The 14,351-nt window shown below is 34.7% G+C and overlaps 1 protein-coding gene across 6 annotated transcripts in view; it reads left to right on the top strand.

The window, feature by feature from the left end:
* Positions 1–14,351, top strand: part of LOC125674745 (nucleolar pre-ribosomal-associated protein 1-like) — a 47,029-nt gene that overhangs the window by 2,960 nt on the left and 29,718 nt on the right. For 3 of the 6 annotated variants that reach the window (XM_048912012.2, XM_048912010.2, XM_048912015.2), the window contains exons 4-18: positions 2,414–2,510; positions 2,997–3,079; positions 3,169–3,282; positions 4,581–4,708; positions 5,759–5,954; positions 6,077–6,214; positions 6,425–6,598; positions 7,948–8,083; positions 8,286–8,608; positions 9,076–9,174; positions 9,439–9,703; positions 10,607–10,682; positions 10,761–10,849; positions 11,526–11,683; positions 13,287–13,505. In XM_048912012.2, coding sequence (XP_048767969.2) covers positions 2,414–2,510; positions 2,997–3,079; positions 3,169–3,282; positions 4,581–4,708; positions 5,759–5,954; positions 6,077–6,214; positions 6,425–6,598; positions 7,948–8,083; positions 8,286–8,608; positions 9,076–9,174; positions 9,439–9,703; positions 10,607–10,682; positions 10,761–10,849; positions 11,526–11,683; positions 13,287–13,505 — 2,295 coding nt within the window. The remainder of the gene's footprint in view (positions 1–2,413; positions 2,511–2,996; positions 3,080–3,168; positions 3,283–4,580; positions 4,709–5,758; positions 5,955–6,076; positions 6,215–6,424; positions 6,599–7,947; positions 8,084–8,285; positions 8,609–9,075; positions 9,175–9,438; positions 9,704–10,606; positions 10,683–10,760; positions 10,850–11,525; positions 11,684–13,286; positions 13,506–14,351) is intronic. The other 3 variants (XM_048912014.2, XM_048912011.2, XM_048912013.2) reach the window with 3 other exon arrangements.

Here is a 14,351-nt window from a genome sequence, read left to right as displayed (position 1 = left end):
CGATTTATAAACAAGTTTCAATGGATTGGCACATCTCCCTGGGATTGGGAGTAATTTATATTGGGGATAGCTTACTGACAGCTAAAATACATCCGTCTTCGATCTGTCGAGGATGAGATCTGTCGCTTAAATGATGGGGGTTGGAGCGACTTCTGTAATATAAGTGGTAACACGTGCGACAACAGCAATGAAGCATCTTTGTCCAAATAAAGGTGGTCTTTGTAAATGGTCATGGCCATGTAAACATTGGAATATGGTAAAGGCTAAAGAATTCCATATCAGCTTATTACAATATAGTAAATATATACAAATCAACAGAGCAATTCCTGAAAATATGAATTCAGTGATTTTTCAAAATTTTTTAAAAGGGTCCTGTGGCTTTCAAATTGGGAAAAATTGTATACATTTTGATCAAATTGGGAAAATCTAGTCATTATTGTAAATATGCTAAATATGTCATATCAAACAAGAAATCAAACAAGAAATCAAACTCAAATTGATGTCATTCTTTTATTTTACATACTTAACTTTCTTTTCTTTAAGCTTTTAAAATTTTCAACTATTTTGTCGAAATCATTTAGAATTGATGCGTCTTTGTCATGTCGTACATAAACTATTCACAGTGAACTTATTTAATAACAAATATGTTTTTCACCAGTTTTTATTATTGGGAAAAGTGCAAGTTAATTTGGGAAAAAATTCGTCTTTTTAGGGAGGGGAAAGGGCCGTTATTTGGACCTATATTGGGTCTTTAAAAATCACTGGAATTAATGAAGCTCTAGAAGACGTCTTTCCTTCTATATGGCTCACATTAAATATATGTACAAAGTGAACGGCCACATACATGTATATACAAATATGGAAAGATGAAACCAAATGAACATGACTATTATGAATGAATAATGAATAGATGAAATGGATCTCAAATTATCCACACGTAATTACCTATTGGTTCAAATATTATCGCAATTCACCTTTGAATTAGAACGCTTTACCCGATATAGTATTGCGTTGTGTGACGACACAATTGAATGAGACCACAGGGGCTAAGCCCGTTTTGGGCCCGAACTATGTGATAATTTATGGTATCACAGAGTTCGGGCCCAAAACGGGCTTAACCCCTGTGAATGAGACGATTGAACAATTTGAATGACATGTTTGATGTAATACAACAAGAGTTTTCATTGGCCGATTACAGCCCGCCCATTTTCTCGAGCGGATTCAATGTAGCTGGAGAACTGTACATAGCTCTCTGAAAAGATCCACGTCTTATAGAAACCTTTGATTTACGGGTCACAAAAAGCTGCGGACGGTTGAGGCCTGATATCGATGTATTCTTGTGTTGTTGTCTCATAAACTCAATATAAAAAAAATCTTAACATATTTCCCTACTATATACTTGCGTCCAAACATACCTTCAAATATTCATTAAAGCCACACACCACCCGAAAACTCGCAGCTTCAAGTGATTTCGTATGTTGACGTAGCCATGTTAGGTAGCCGGTCAATTCGAACTCTTGCTATTGGTATCTATTCATAAAATCGGTTGTAAGTTATGTATTCACTCTTCATTTATTATCAACACGAATAATTAATAGAAATTAAAACATTTTTGTACCAGTTTTGGTAAAGGTAAAATAAGCTCTAGATGAACGAAAATGCTACATAAGCCCATTAGATAGAGACTGGCCGGCGCGGCCGCTCATGACTAATGAAAGCCGCACTGCCGTGAGTTTAGCTATTTGAATAATTATCATTTAATAGGACTGGGATGGTATATTATTTAAACAATTTAGCTAAAATATTTGTGGGGTATTAGTACACATCTAGACGCTATTGTGCCAATATGGAAATGAACCGGGATTCGAATTGACTGGCGACCTAACATGGCTACGTCTACGAACGAAATCATCAAAAGCTGTGATCGAGTTTTTGGGTCGTATGGGGCTTTAATAAATATTTGAAGGTATGTTTGGACACAAGTATAGTAGGAAAATATGTTAGGAATTTTGTTTATATTAAATTTATGAGACAACAACACAAGAGTACAACTTTTTCTCTTTCTTCCTTTGAAGTTTTTTTTTTCATCTAGCATCTGGCTGTCATGTTTTCAAATGCTGACTACTCCCGTATAAGGGAATTTGGGCGGACTTATACATATGGACCAATGGGAGTTTCTGTTGCATTTCGCAATTGTATTACAAACAGATTCAATTGTGTCATCACACAACGCAATACTATATCGGCCAAAGCGTTCTAATTCAAAGGTGGATTGCGATAAACACCACAAAACTATATATCATACACATATAAAGTCCAACCCCAACCCCCAACCCCACTATTTGCCTTTAGTTACCCAAATTTGTAACAGTTTGTTGTATATGTAAGCCTTGTATCTCCCTTCTGTTGGCAGGACCCCCAGGATGTGAGGACCTGCCTTATTCACTTTGTCATGGCTTTTCTAATGGTGGGGAGTAACTCTGTCACACAGCAACTAGTCAACATTAAAGGTCAGTGGACTATACTGTTGTCAGTACACAACACTCCATGGATTATTGTTGTCATTATACTACATTCTCTGGATTTTACTTTTGCACAAATTGTAATCAGCATTTCAAACTGGAGAAGTTGTGAAACGACTAGTGTGCAATATACTTCTTTATACAAGTTGGTTAGTGTTGACAGTTACTCAGTAATATGTTTTACAAATGTTCATTTGGGAGAAATTCTTGTCATTTATTTTGTAATGGCTAGCTGTGATGTTTTATGCTCAAGTACATTTATTTTTTAAAATTTTGCTTAGACGTTTTTACCAATTCATACTTTGAATATGACAAAAAAATGTATACTACATATACATGTATATACAATGTACATATTGTATATTAAAATACATGATTTTGTATCATAATTTTTGAGTTTTATCTTTTATCTGTCTGGGCAATGTATTTTTTTAAAAGAATGATATTGCTCATTCGTGATGTTGGGTATTTTAGGGTTTTTGGCCTCCCTGTTCACTGGCCTGATTCGTGACAAACATGCCAACATTACACTGATCCTGAAAACAGTTCTGGAAAAGGTAAGTATGGAAATTAGTCTGTAAAAGTTCTTATATGGAAGGCACCATGATAAACACAACATTGATTAATTAATTAATCGATACTACAGGTTGTTGAGAATGAGACCATAACGAAAACCCAGAGGCTGAAGCTGTTTAATGAATACTCCCTGAGTCAAATATGTCAGCTGTATAACTGGACAGAGCCCAAGGACAGTGAGGAGGTAAATAATGAAGGGGAGGCGTCATTTACATGAAACATGTATTTGTTGAGGAGGGATGACCAATCCACTCATATGGCAGGATTGAGGTTCATGATCGAGTCTAGGACTTTATCTGTAGATCTTGTTTAATTCGGTATTTTCTATTGCTAGTGTTTATGAGTATAAAATCAATCACTTATGAATGTTTCATTTTTTAATTAGATTTCTAGTGTATAAATCATCAATGGTGATCTTGTGAAAATAAAGACACAAAATTTCCTGATGAAATTTTACAAATATCATAGGATGTGAGTAAATTCTCACAATATTGTATAATAATGTGAAATTATTTAGTGTTGTCAAGGTTTAATTTTTGCTGTTTTATGGTATGAATTGAAATTTTCCATGAACAAGAGAAGATCAACTATAATTTAATAAAATGAAATCCCACATACAAGTACATGCTTGATTTTCTTCAACAATGAAGATATTACCCAGGGCTCGAGATAATCAATGGTCTGGGGCCAGTAGATGTAAATTATGGATTTGGGCTAGTACTTTGCAAAGAGCATTTGCATACTTGGGACTAGTTTATCTAAATACTTATTAAAAAATTCCCCAATGACCAGGCTAGTAAATATTATATGCGTGTGTGTCCCAGGTTTTTATCTCATGCATAGTAATTTTTTTATTTCACTTTTGTTAAGCTGTACTGTGAAGTTACACAATGTAGATAAATTCACAAAATGTTTCTAAGAATGAGTTGTCTGAAGCAGAGTATACAATTGGCAATCCTTGTATGATTCCTCTACACTTTACATGAAGGTACGAACCACAGGAGGAGTTCCAAGTTAATATATTCTTCAGCTGCAAGGTTTCTTAGAATGAAGTGTCTAATTTGGCATGCTATTGTAATCCAGTGACATTACTCTTTCACAAATGACACATAAAGGTGAAGATGATGCCAACTATTTTCTAAATTTAGTGAAAAATATGGATAAGAACAGTACTAAGATTACAACATTTTTTTTAACCCGCTGTTGATGCTAATTTGAATAAACAAGATACTAGGCCTAATCAAGAAAATATTTCATTATCATTGAATATAGAATTTGGGTCAGTCGTTTTCCTATCCACTGGTCCGAAGGAACAGTAAAAGTTATCAACTGACCAGTAAAAATTGAATTTGATTGACTAGTGAATGAAAATAAATATTTCTAGCCCTGATTACTTGTGAAATTAACTGATTCTACAGGAAGTAGATATAGAACCAGTACAAATTGGAACAGAGTCATTTGAATTGGACTTTTTTTATATAGACTGATGCACCTTCCTGTGAAGAGAGAGAGATGGTGGTAGGGATGACCCATAAACTGCTGACAGAGATCTGTTGTTCCCACTCACATGGTATCAACTTCTACGACAAAACACTGGGCACTGGCGGAAAGTATGTCCCATTATATATTGACATGCCTACAGCCATGGTTTTAGATACAAAGTCCCGTCAGAACTCGGTAGTTGTCAGACGTACAGCCATGGTTTTAAATACATTCAATTATTAGTCCAGTCTGAATTCAGTACTTTTCAGATCGCCTGAAATCGTTAGTTGTCAGATGTACAGCCATGTTTCCGTCTGAACTCAGTAGTTGTCAGATGTACAGGGGCCATTGTCCCATCGGAACTCGGTAGCTGTTGGATGATATATTTTAGTTACGTACTGTAAATACATGTATCACATTATATTTGCAAAAACTATATTTATGCGTATTTTCGCAAGACTAGTCGTTCGCAAAAGTTTAGTTCTCATGAATAAACTCTTAAACACATGTATTTATATACAAGACTTAAGCAATGATTAATGATTTGGGAAAGTCATGTCTCATGAATAATTACATCATTGTATACTTGCGAAAATAAGGTCTCACAAAATAAAAGTGATCTGTAATAGAAATAGGACTCTGTTAACAAATGAAAGTGATCTATAATAGAAATAAGACTTTCTGTTAACAAATGAAAGTGATCTGTAATAGAAATGGGACTCTCTGTTAACAAATGAAAGCGATCTACAATAGAAATAGGATTTGCTGTTAACAAATGAAAGTGATCTATAATAGAAATAAGACTTTCTGTTAACAAATGAAAGTGATCTGTAATAGAAATGGGACTCTCTGTTAACAAATGAAAGCGATCTATAATAGAAATAGGATTTGCTGTTAACAAATGAAAGTGATCTATAATAGAAATAGGGCTTTCTGTTAACAAATGAAAGTGATCTATGATAGGAATAGGACTCTCTGTAACAAATAAAAGTGATCTATAATAGGAATAGGACTCTGTTAACAAATGAAAGTGATCCAAGCATTTAACACAATGCTGTATAGTGCGTACTGATCAGTGAATGAAATGGAGTGGAATATCATATGTGCAAGTAAATGTTGATTGTCATGAACTGAGATGATGGAATTTCTCATTTGTGTTTAATTGTTTTTTTAATCAGGAACCAGAATCAGTTACTGACTAATTTCCTGACATCAGCAGCCAAGGCAGTGGAAGGAAAGGAAGTGGAGAATTTAATTTGTCAAATCCTCCAAACCTGTCCAGACCAAATCAAACATTACCTCCCCCGTCTGATCAAAAATATAACGCCAAGACCCACCAGCAGGTGGTGCTCTACCATGAACTTCCTGTGTGAGGTGAGCTCAATAGAAAATTGGTCATTGCAGGCAAAATCCTAAATGTGTTGAACTGTTGGCTAGATATTGTTTATTCATGTCCTAAAAGTAATGATATAATGATGTTTAGATGTATGTTGCAGATTTACAGACGGCAGCCAGACAGACCGTTTGTTCTTAGGTCCAATCAGCATCACTCGTCTGTAAAGTTTGTGGAGATGGTTACGGTTCACTTGTTACCCATTCATCCTATTCTGACACCTGTTCTTCAATCTGTAAAGGTGATGTCACATTTTGTGGTGTAAGCTAGGCTGATAATATCCAAACTACATTAAGTTTGGGAGGAACTGAAGACACTTCAAATAACACAACTTTTTGTACACTGTTTTTATTTTTATTGATAAATAGAGGAATTTGGGAAAATAAATGACTGATTGATATTTTCTGTTTGTAACACACTTCTGCGACTGTTCGATATTTTCTGTTTGTAGCACACTTCTGCGACTGTTCGGTATTTTGGAACAAAGTTCCTGGGAGTTCTGCTTCAGAAATCTGTGACTTTTCTGCACTGTCTTGAACAAGAGTGTTTGAAACCATCATCGTCATTGTACACCCAGACAGAGAGAGAAGAAATTCTTGAACTCTTCAAAGAAAATATTCTCAAGGTAATAGGTTTTATGATTGACCAAATCACCAAAGAAAGAGACAAACTTAAAATTCTGATGGATAGATTCATAAAGAATCATGATTAGGGATTGTATATTTCATTAGTCCCTCTTATAATAAAGTCAGAAGGAAGGATATTTTTAGCCGAGTTGCAACGAAGTTGAACTCGGCTATTGGTTTGGTGATGTGGGCGGGCGGTTGGGTGTCAACAATTGGTTTCCGGATGATAACTCGAAAAGTTTACAATCTAATCAAATGAAACTTTGATATATTGTTGGGTACCAGGTAAGGAAGACCCCTATTGATTTTGGAGAAAAAAGGTCAAAGGTCAAGGTCACAGTGACTGAAAATAGATTTAAAATTCCAAAAGGATTTTGGTTTCCGGAGGATAACTCGAAAAATTTTAATTTGAATCATATGAAACTTGGATATATTGTTGGATACCAGAAAAGCAAGGCCCCTATTGATTTTGGAGAACAAAGGTCAAGGTCACAGTGACCGAATATAGATTGAAAACTTCAGACAAATATGGTTTCTGGACAGTAATTCGAAAAGTTTAAAACTGAAATTAGTTCTTCACAATTATAAATATACCACGTCATTCCTGGCTTTACAATGTATCCCATGCAGCTCGGCTCATGCACCCCTGGGTGCATATACTGATTTTCTCATTTGCCAAAGTGATATGACTTTCAAAGGAGAAAGAAAATTATACTTGTAAAATGAAAAATTGGAAAGGAAAGTGCATTAAACAGATTAATGATAATTTCCTCCTTCTTAATTTCATTGCCAAAAATTGAATTCAATGAAAATTGCACTATACTATATATTTCAGTAATAACACTGGTATTTAATTATTTGAAACAGTTTTTAACCTCAAAGCAGGCACATGAATGTGTAATTTTGGTGATTAGATAGTTATTGTCTTGCACAACAATAATTCTTCCTTATATATTTCTATACACTAAAAGCAGTTATCTAACATAGTTTTATTAGGTTTCTCTTGTTTTTGTTTGAAATAAATATTTTTATTAGTCATTTTATATTCCTATGCCATTGAGAGATTTTGAGAAAACAATGGTTGGAATGCCATCATTTTCACAGTGAATGCCCCTTTAAAGTGTTTCCAGATTAATAATTATTCACTCGTTTCTCATAATTTTCCCAGATTAATAATTATTCACTCGTTTCTCATAATTTTTCCAGATTAATAATTATTCACGCATTTCTCATAATTTTTCCAGATTAATAATTATTCACGCATTTCTCATAATTTTTCCAGATTAATAATTATTCACGCATTTCTCATAATTTTTCCAGATTAATGATGGTTTCCTCCTTTCTATAGGTTTTTCCAGACTGTGAATTATTCGTGTCTTGTTGGAGAGACCTCTTGTTTCCTAAGAAGGGTACTCCAGTGAAGGGAAAGTCATGTGGTGGTGGTGAAGATAATACTGAAGACAAAGATTTAAACAAGGAGGAAGGTAAGTCAGGGTAGATACAAGAGAAGATAAGAACTTGACCTAGGAAAATTGTAAGGAGAAGAAGTGTGTTTGGTACAGAAGACATTACCAGAAAGTGAACATATACATATCTAATATTTACAGTAAACACCCACAAACATTTATCTTAATAAAAATTCAATTAATCACTAAAATTCATGGGATGTATTTGTTATGAACTTAGTAGATGTCCCTGTCATTCTGGAAACAGAGCACATGGTGGAAATACAAAAAGCATTGTGTTTTCTGCAAGAGCTTTCTCCGTCAGTCCTTGTGGACAATACAGGGGACATAACTCTGTTGCTGGAGGGAGTCAGGAAAATTTCTGCAAAGGAGTTACCAATTCATGATAAAATCACCAGAGTGAAGGAAGACATTGCCATGGAGATGGATGAGAGGTCAGGTGACCTGGCTGGTAGTGGCCAACAGAGGGCTTTGTTACCCCAGCTGTATTTGTTGAAGCTCCTGGCCGGTACTGATGCTCGTAAGCTGCCCTGGACGCAACAGGTACAGTCCACTGCTTACAGTTTTGATTTCATTTCTTAGACTAGTTTATATCTCTGAACAATCTTTGATGGTTACCATTTCTGTAGTACAAGAAATATGTATGTCAGAGTGTTGATTGCAAGATTTAGAAAAAGGCCAAAGTAAAACTGCAGCATACTTATGCTTGTATATAAAAATTCTAACTTGTTGATTACTTCATTATGTGGCCTTGCTCTACCACAAATCCATTGAATGATGAAACTACTAACAGTATTTCAAAACAGAGTTCCCATATGTACTCTTAAACCAAATTTATTGGTAGGCAGAATCTTATTTAAACTTGCACTGTTAGATGCACTTGAGACGTACGTTTCTATGGATTGACCGTTCTTTTATCTTATCAACACATACTGAGTCCATTGTTTTAAGCACGCCATTAAATGAATGCAGATGATGTTTACATTGTGGTTTGGGTTTCTCTGTTTCAGAGTTCAGATGGTCACACTTTGATGTACCTACTGCTAGATATGTTGTCCAAAATATCGGACCATGAAATGCTGAGGAAAGTCAAACATCTACTTGTTAAGGTAACTACTGATGCATAATGCACCAAAGCTGGCTAATCTAAACACTTTATCTGTGTGTGTGATTTGATATTTTCTGATAATTTTACTATCATCTAATCTGCAAATTCCTCTGACATCTTGTAGGTCAAAACACCAGCATAGGATTTTATTTCATGTCAATAAGTGATAATTGACTTCTTGAGTTTTAATTATGTGTAAGTAGATTTACATTATTAAATTAATGAGGAATCTCGGGTGGATTTACAGTGTATGTACTGCTTTTAGCTGCTGCACGGTACTGGGCTATTTGAAGGACATATCAGAGAATTAGATTTGTGGATCAGTCATTTCATCCAGTTTCCCCAGACACACGCCATACTGCAGCTGGTGTCCAGCATGTTCACAACCTACATCAGCAATTCCATGTCCTATGTTGACAAACTTTGTAGTCACATGTCTAAAGTGGTAGCCTTGGAAACAGAGGGTGCTGTCATGGATGATGTTGCCATGGAGACTGGGAGTGTCACCACTGTTGACAGTGCAGTGAATGGTAAAAATATATGTGTGTGTATTTATCTATGAGTGTGTGTGTTTGTGAAGGGATGTTCAGTGTTGTAAGTTAATAAAAATTGCATTTTAACTTTTTATTTGAAGAAGTGGGGTGTTTTGGAGGGAATGTTGTTTAGTCAGTAAAGATTATGTACTAGAAAATCTTTAATTCAAAGGTCATCAAACTTCATAAGGTTTGTTATTACTCCTACTGATTTTCAGGTCAAAGGTAAAAGGTCATAGGGTTTTCTGTCATGCATGTACTAATAACTGAAGAACCCTGATTTTAATCAAACTTTGTAATAGGTTTGTCATGACTAGGAGATGACTCTTATGGAGTTTCAGATCAAAAGATCTTTGGGCTTTTTTTTATTTTTTTTTTTTTTATACATAGATACAGTAATTGTTGTCCAGCCAACACCTGAAGAACTTTAACTTAAAATTTTGAAACATGGATTTCCGTTTAGGGGAATTGGGGACATACTGTATAAGCAGAATTTTTAGCAAGGATTTAATTTTGGTATTATTTGTGAGAGTGATGAGATCGCTAAAATCGATTATTGCTAACAATTTATTCCATGTCATAGGTAATAGTTATCTTTTTCTTGGAATTAAAAAGTCGCTAGAATTAGCTCTCACAAAATATATATACCTTTCCTTATAGGAAAATCGCTAAATTTGTGTCTTGCAATAAATTCAACTTATATGGTATGTTTTACAAGTATATTACATGTATCTAATTTTAGATTACTTTAGTAGAAATGTCTATGTTAGATATCTGTAAATATGACAGCATACATAGATAAGTGATGTGTTTAATCTAGAATATCAAGTTTATTCTCCCAGTACTTTTATTTCTGAAATGAGCAAGACTTGTATTTGTATTCTGATTTTTTTTCTGTAGCAATCTTAGAAATGGATGAAGAAGATTTTGAAAATATGACCGTTGAAACTGAGGAGTCATCAGAAACTGGGTTGAGGTATGTGTATTGCATGACCCGGATTTAAGACGTTTTTCAAGTTTAAAATGGCAGAATAAAGTATTTACTGTGTTGCAGGCTTCCGTTCACGCCATTGATAATTGTTGCCATGGAAACCAGGAAGAAAGCTAAAGAAACAAGTGAAGAAACTCTGAATGTGTCACCAGGTGACGTATAATTAACCGAACTGAATCTTCTGACACAGTTTTTGTCTGCAGGTTTACTATTGTCAGCTTAAAAAGTGCAGCATACTGGCATCTAGAGTATTGTTTTGGATTCAGGCTACAGATCACTAAACTGCTCAATTTTTATATTGAATCTTAATAAAGATATTCATACTGTGGTATTTGATTTTTTAAAAAAGAAACGAAAAACCGTTCAATATGCATACAAAAAACTACAATTGTAGAGATATAAGTGAAATGCATGCGTTATACAAATAAGGCTGACTGATGATGTCAGAGAGATTCAATTAGCAAAGAATGAACATTAATTTTTTCCTAGTTATCACTAGGGATAAAATCAAATAGTTTACATTACGTGATTTGTTATGGTTTGTGACACCATTTTAGATACATTAGCCATGTTTGTTTGGAATCAGGAAAATCTGAATTATTAGTTCATATGTACCTTTAAGACATATTTTATGGAATTTTGTCGGACATCAAACATTGTGATATTGATGGTACTAGGCACATCCATCTTTTGTTAACCATCTTACTTAGTTCAGCTTTTAAGTCAATTTGTTTCATGTTTCTACAGGCTTGTGATGTGAAGGTTGAGGTACTTGTGTGCATGAGGTAAGGGGGAAAAAGGCAATCATATGAATATTTTATTTTACAGAATTTGGCCAATACCTGTCTGGAATTTTGATTGACATTCTTCATTACCAAGTGGAACCTGTTACTATAGCAACGCTGGTCAAAGACCTCCAGGGTAAAACAGTGGATATAAATGTGATAAATTACTTGGAATCCTTGCTTCGACCACAGAAGGTTTGTGTATGTATAATCATTCTTCATTAAGTTCTGATTTGAAATGCAGTCTTTTTTGGTACCTCAAGAGTTTGAAGCTATTCTTTTGAATATCTGTTTTGCAATTTTAACTGATCTATCCAAGGCAAAGATATTATACTTAATGTCAAGGTCAGAGTTGCTGTATATACTCGCCTATAAGTCGGTGGTATATTTTTGGGGTCATTTTGGAGGGATTTGTCATTGACCCACTTATAAGTCGGTATAACTTTTTGCAAGAGTCGGTTGACAATTTCAAATCAATGCTTTAATGGTTACACCTCTGTTTCAAATAATATTTTGAGAAATGTGCCGATATTTACTCATTTTCTCAACAACTTAAATTTCAATAATATACATTTAAGATAAGCAGAATCATTAAAATATGTAATACTTGTACTTTATGAATAATCTTAGAATACATGAATAATGAAATACGTCCAGTCAACGTTAATCATGATAATTGTCGGGGTATGGAGTTGTTTAAAAAAAATACTATAAATTACACCATCCAGAAAAATACTTATCTTCTAAGGACTTGCCTTTAAGTCGGATATAGAGTTTTGGACCAAAATTTAACTCCCAAAAATCCAACTTATAGGCAAGTATATAAGGTATGTGACAGATGAAGGTCAAGGTGAAATAAATACCACAAAAATGGCATGAAATTTCCAAAAGGCATAAAATATGCTATTTTCAACTTCAATTGTGTAGTAAATATAAGTTGAGAATGTTTGTACAAAGAAATTGTAGAAAGTTTACCTCTTTTATCTTGTGTTGGAACCAAATCTGGGTCTCCTGAGAGTTTGATGATTTTTCTTATTTACTAGAAGGTGGGTACAGTGATCCCCCGCTATATTGCCCCCCGTTATAATGCCACCCCCGCATATTGCCAAAAAAGTTCAAATTCCCGTTTTCCTCGCTATGTAAAACCCCGTTATAACGCCATCCCCCACATACCGCCATCCGCCAACCTATTTAAAGGTAGGATTTGGTCAATTTCCATTGTAATCACCCCCGCTAATTATCACCAATCAACGGCAGGAAAATTTCAGTGAGCAGGCTTAATCAATTATCTGCCATTAGTCCTCCAGGTATCGAAGTTTGGAGTTATGTAAATTATAATCAACTCAGTTCAAATATGCAGTATTGTTTTTGAAATCTGAGTATGGTGGACACACCGAAGTCTAAGCGTGTTGGACATAAAACAAAAACTGGAAATCATTAAATACCCCTACCATTACGAATCATTTTCAACCACTGGAGGCCAGGATTATCCAGGCATTCAAAGCACGATGTAGTAGATAAAATTTGATTTCTTATGACAGCTGTACACATACCCCCCTCCCCCAATATAATTCCAAAATTGCCGAGGTACAAATGTTGGTGTTATAACGGGGGATCACTGTATATAGATATTCTTGTGATATATAGATCTCTGCCACAATTGAAGTTTAGGGTCACAGTGTTTTACAAACATGTTTGGTTTGTTTTAATATACGGTAAATATTTACAACATTTGTAACAAGTTAAACTGAAAACATGATACGCACAGTTTTCAAAAAGATCTTTAAATTTGTTTATGATACAGGTGAAAAAGAAGTCAAAAAAGCCAAATGTGAACATTGGTGAGCTGTATTTCACAGGCAAAGCCGTATCACTTCAGTTAGTGGATGCGATGTTAACCAAAAACATTGGCAAGGAGATAGAGGAGGCAATCAGGAATGAACTAAATTCTGCCAGTCTGAAAGAATTGAACGCCATTGTCAGACAAATTCTTTTGTACTGTGGAGTCCTTATTAAAAAGCAGGTTGGTATCTCTTTTTCAGGTCACCTGAGTAAACTCATGTGACCTATTGCAATTGGTTGTCATCCGTTGTTTGTAAACAATTGAACATTTTTCACTTCTTGATAACCACTATTCCAATTCTTTTCAAATTTGGTGTGGAGCATCTTTGGGACAAGGGGGACATAAATTGTAAATTTCAGGACTCCTTCACCCATGGGGCCCTTGGAGTGGGGTAAAAACTGCCAAAAATTGTCCAATTTTCAAAAATCTTCTCTATAACCGAACATGTGTAAGAAAAACTAAATGCATAGTGATGTAGAGCAGGAAGACCTCTACCAAAATTGTAAATTTCATGATCCCCGGGGTTGGGGTTCTGATCCTATGTTTATGTCAGGGGTGTGATTTTTTCTCTTTTCAGAGGAATCCTCTGATTTGCTCAATTTTCGAATAAATGAAATGCACTGGATTTGTTCTAGAGTGGCAGAAAATGATATTTTTCCAGGTAGGGTGAGGTGTTTTCCTCATTTTTTGACCAGTTTTCCTCTGATTTCTGAGGAATTCAGTCACATCCCTATTATGTGATAAACACTTAAATAACATCTTCTTTGGTGCTATTGATACTTAATTGAAACTAAATGGATATTTAGAAAGAATAGGTAGTCCTTTACCAAAATTGTAAATTTGATGATCTCGGGTAGGGGTTTTGGTATCAGGGTGGGGTCAAAATTGTCAGTTATTACATGTGTGAACAATAGAAATTTTTAACTTCTTGATAACTACCATTCAATAATTTTCAAAGAAGTAGGTACAATTTCTAAAGTCATCTGGCCCAAAATATCGATTATTTCACTTGGAGCTCAAACCCTG

This window comes from Ostrea edulis, chromosome 3, assembly GCF_947568905.1.
Source record: "Ostrea edulis chromosome 3, xbOstEdul1.1, whole genome shotgun sequence".
Taxonomy (NCBI): Eukaryota; Metazoa; Mollusca; class Bivalvia; order Ostreida; family Ostreidae; genus Ostrea; species Ostrea edulis.
This window is presented reverse-complemented; position numbering and strand designations above follow the sequence as displayed.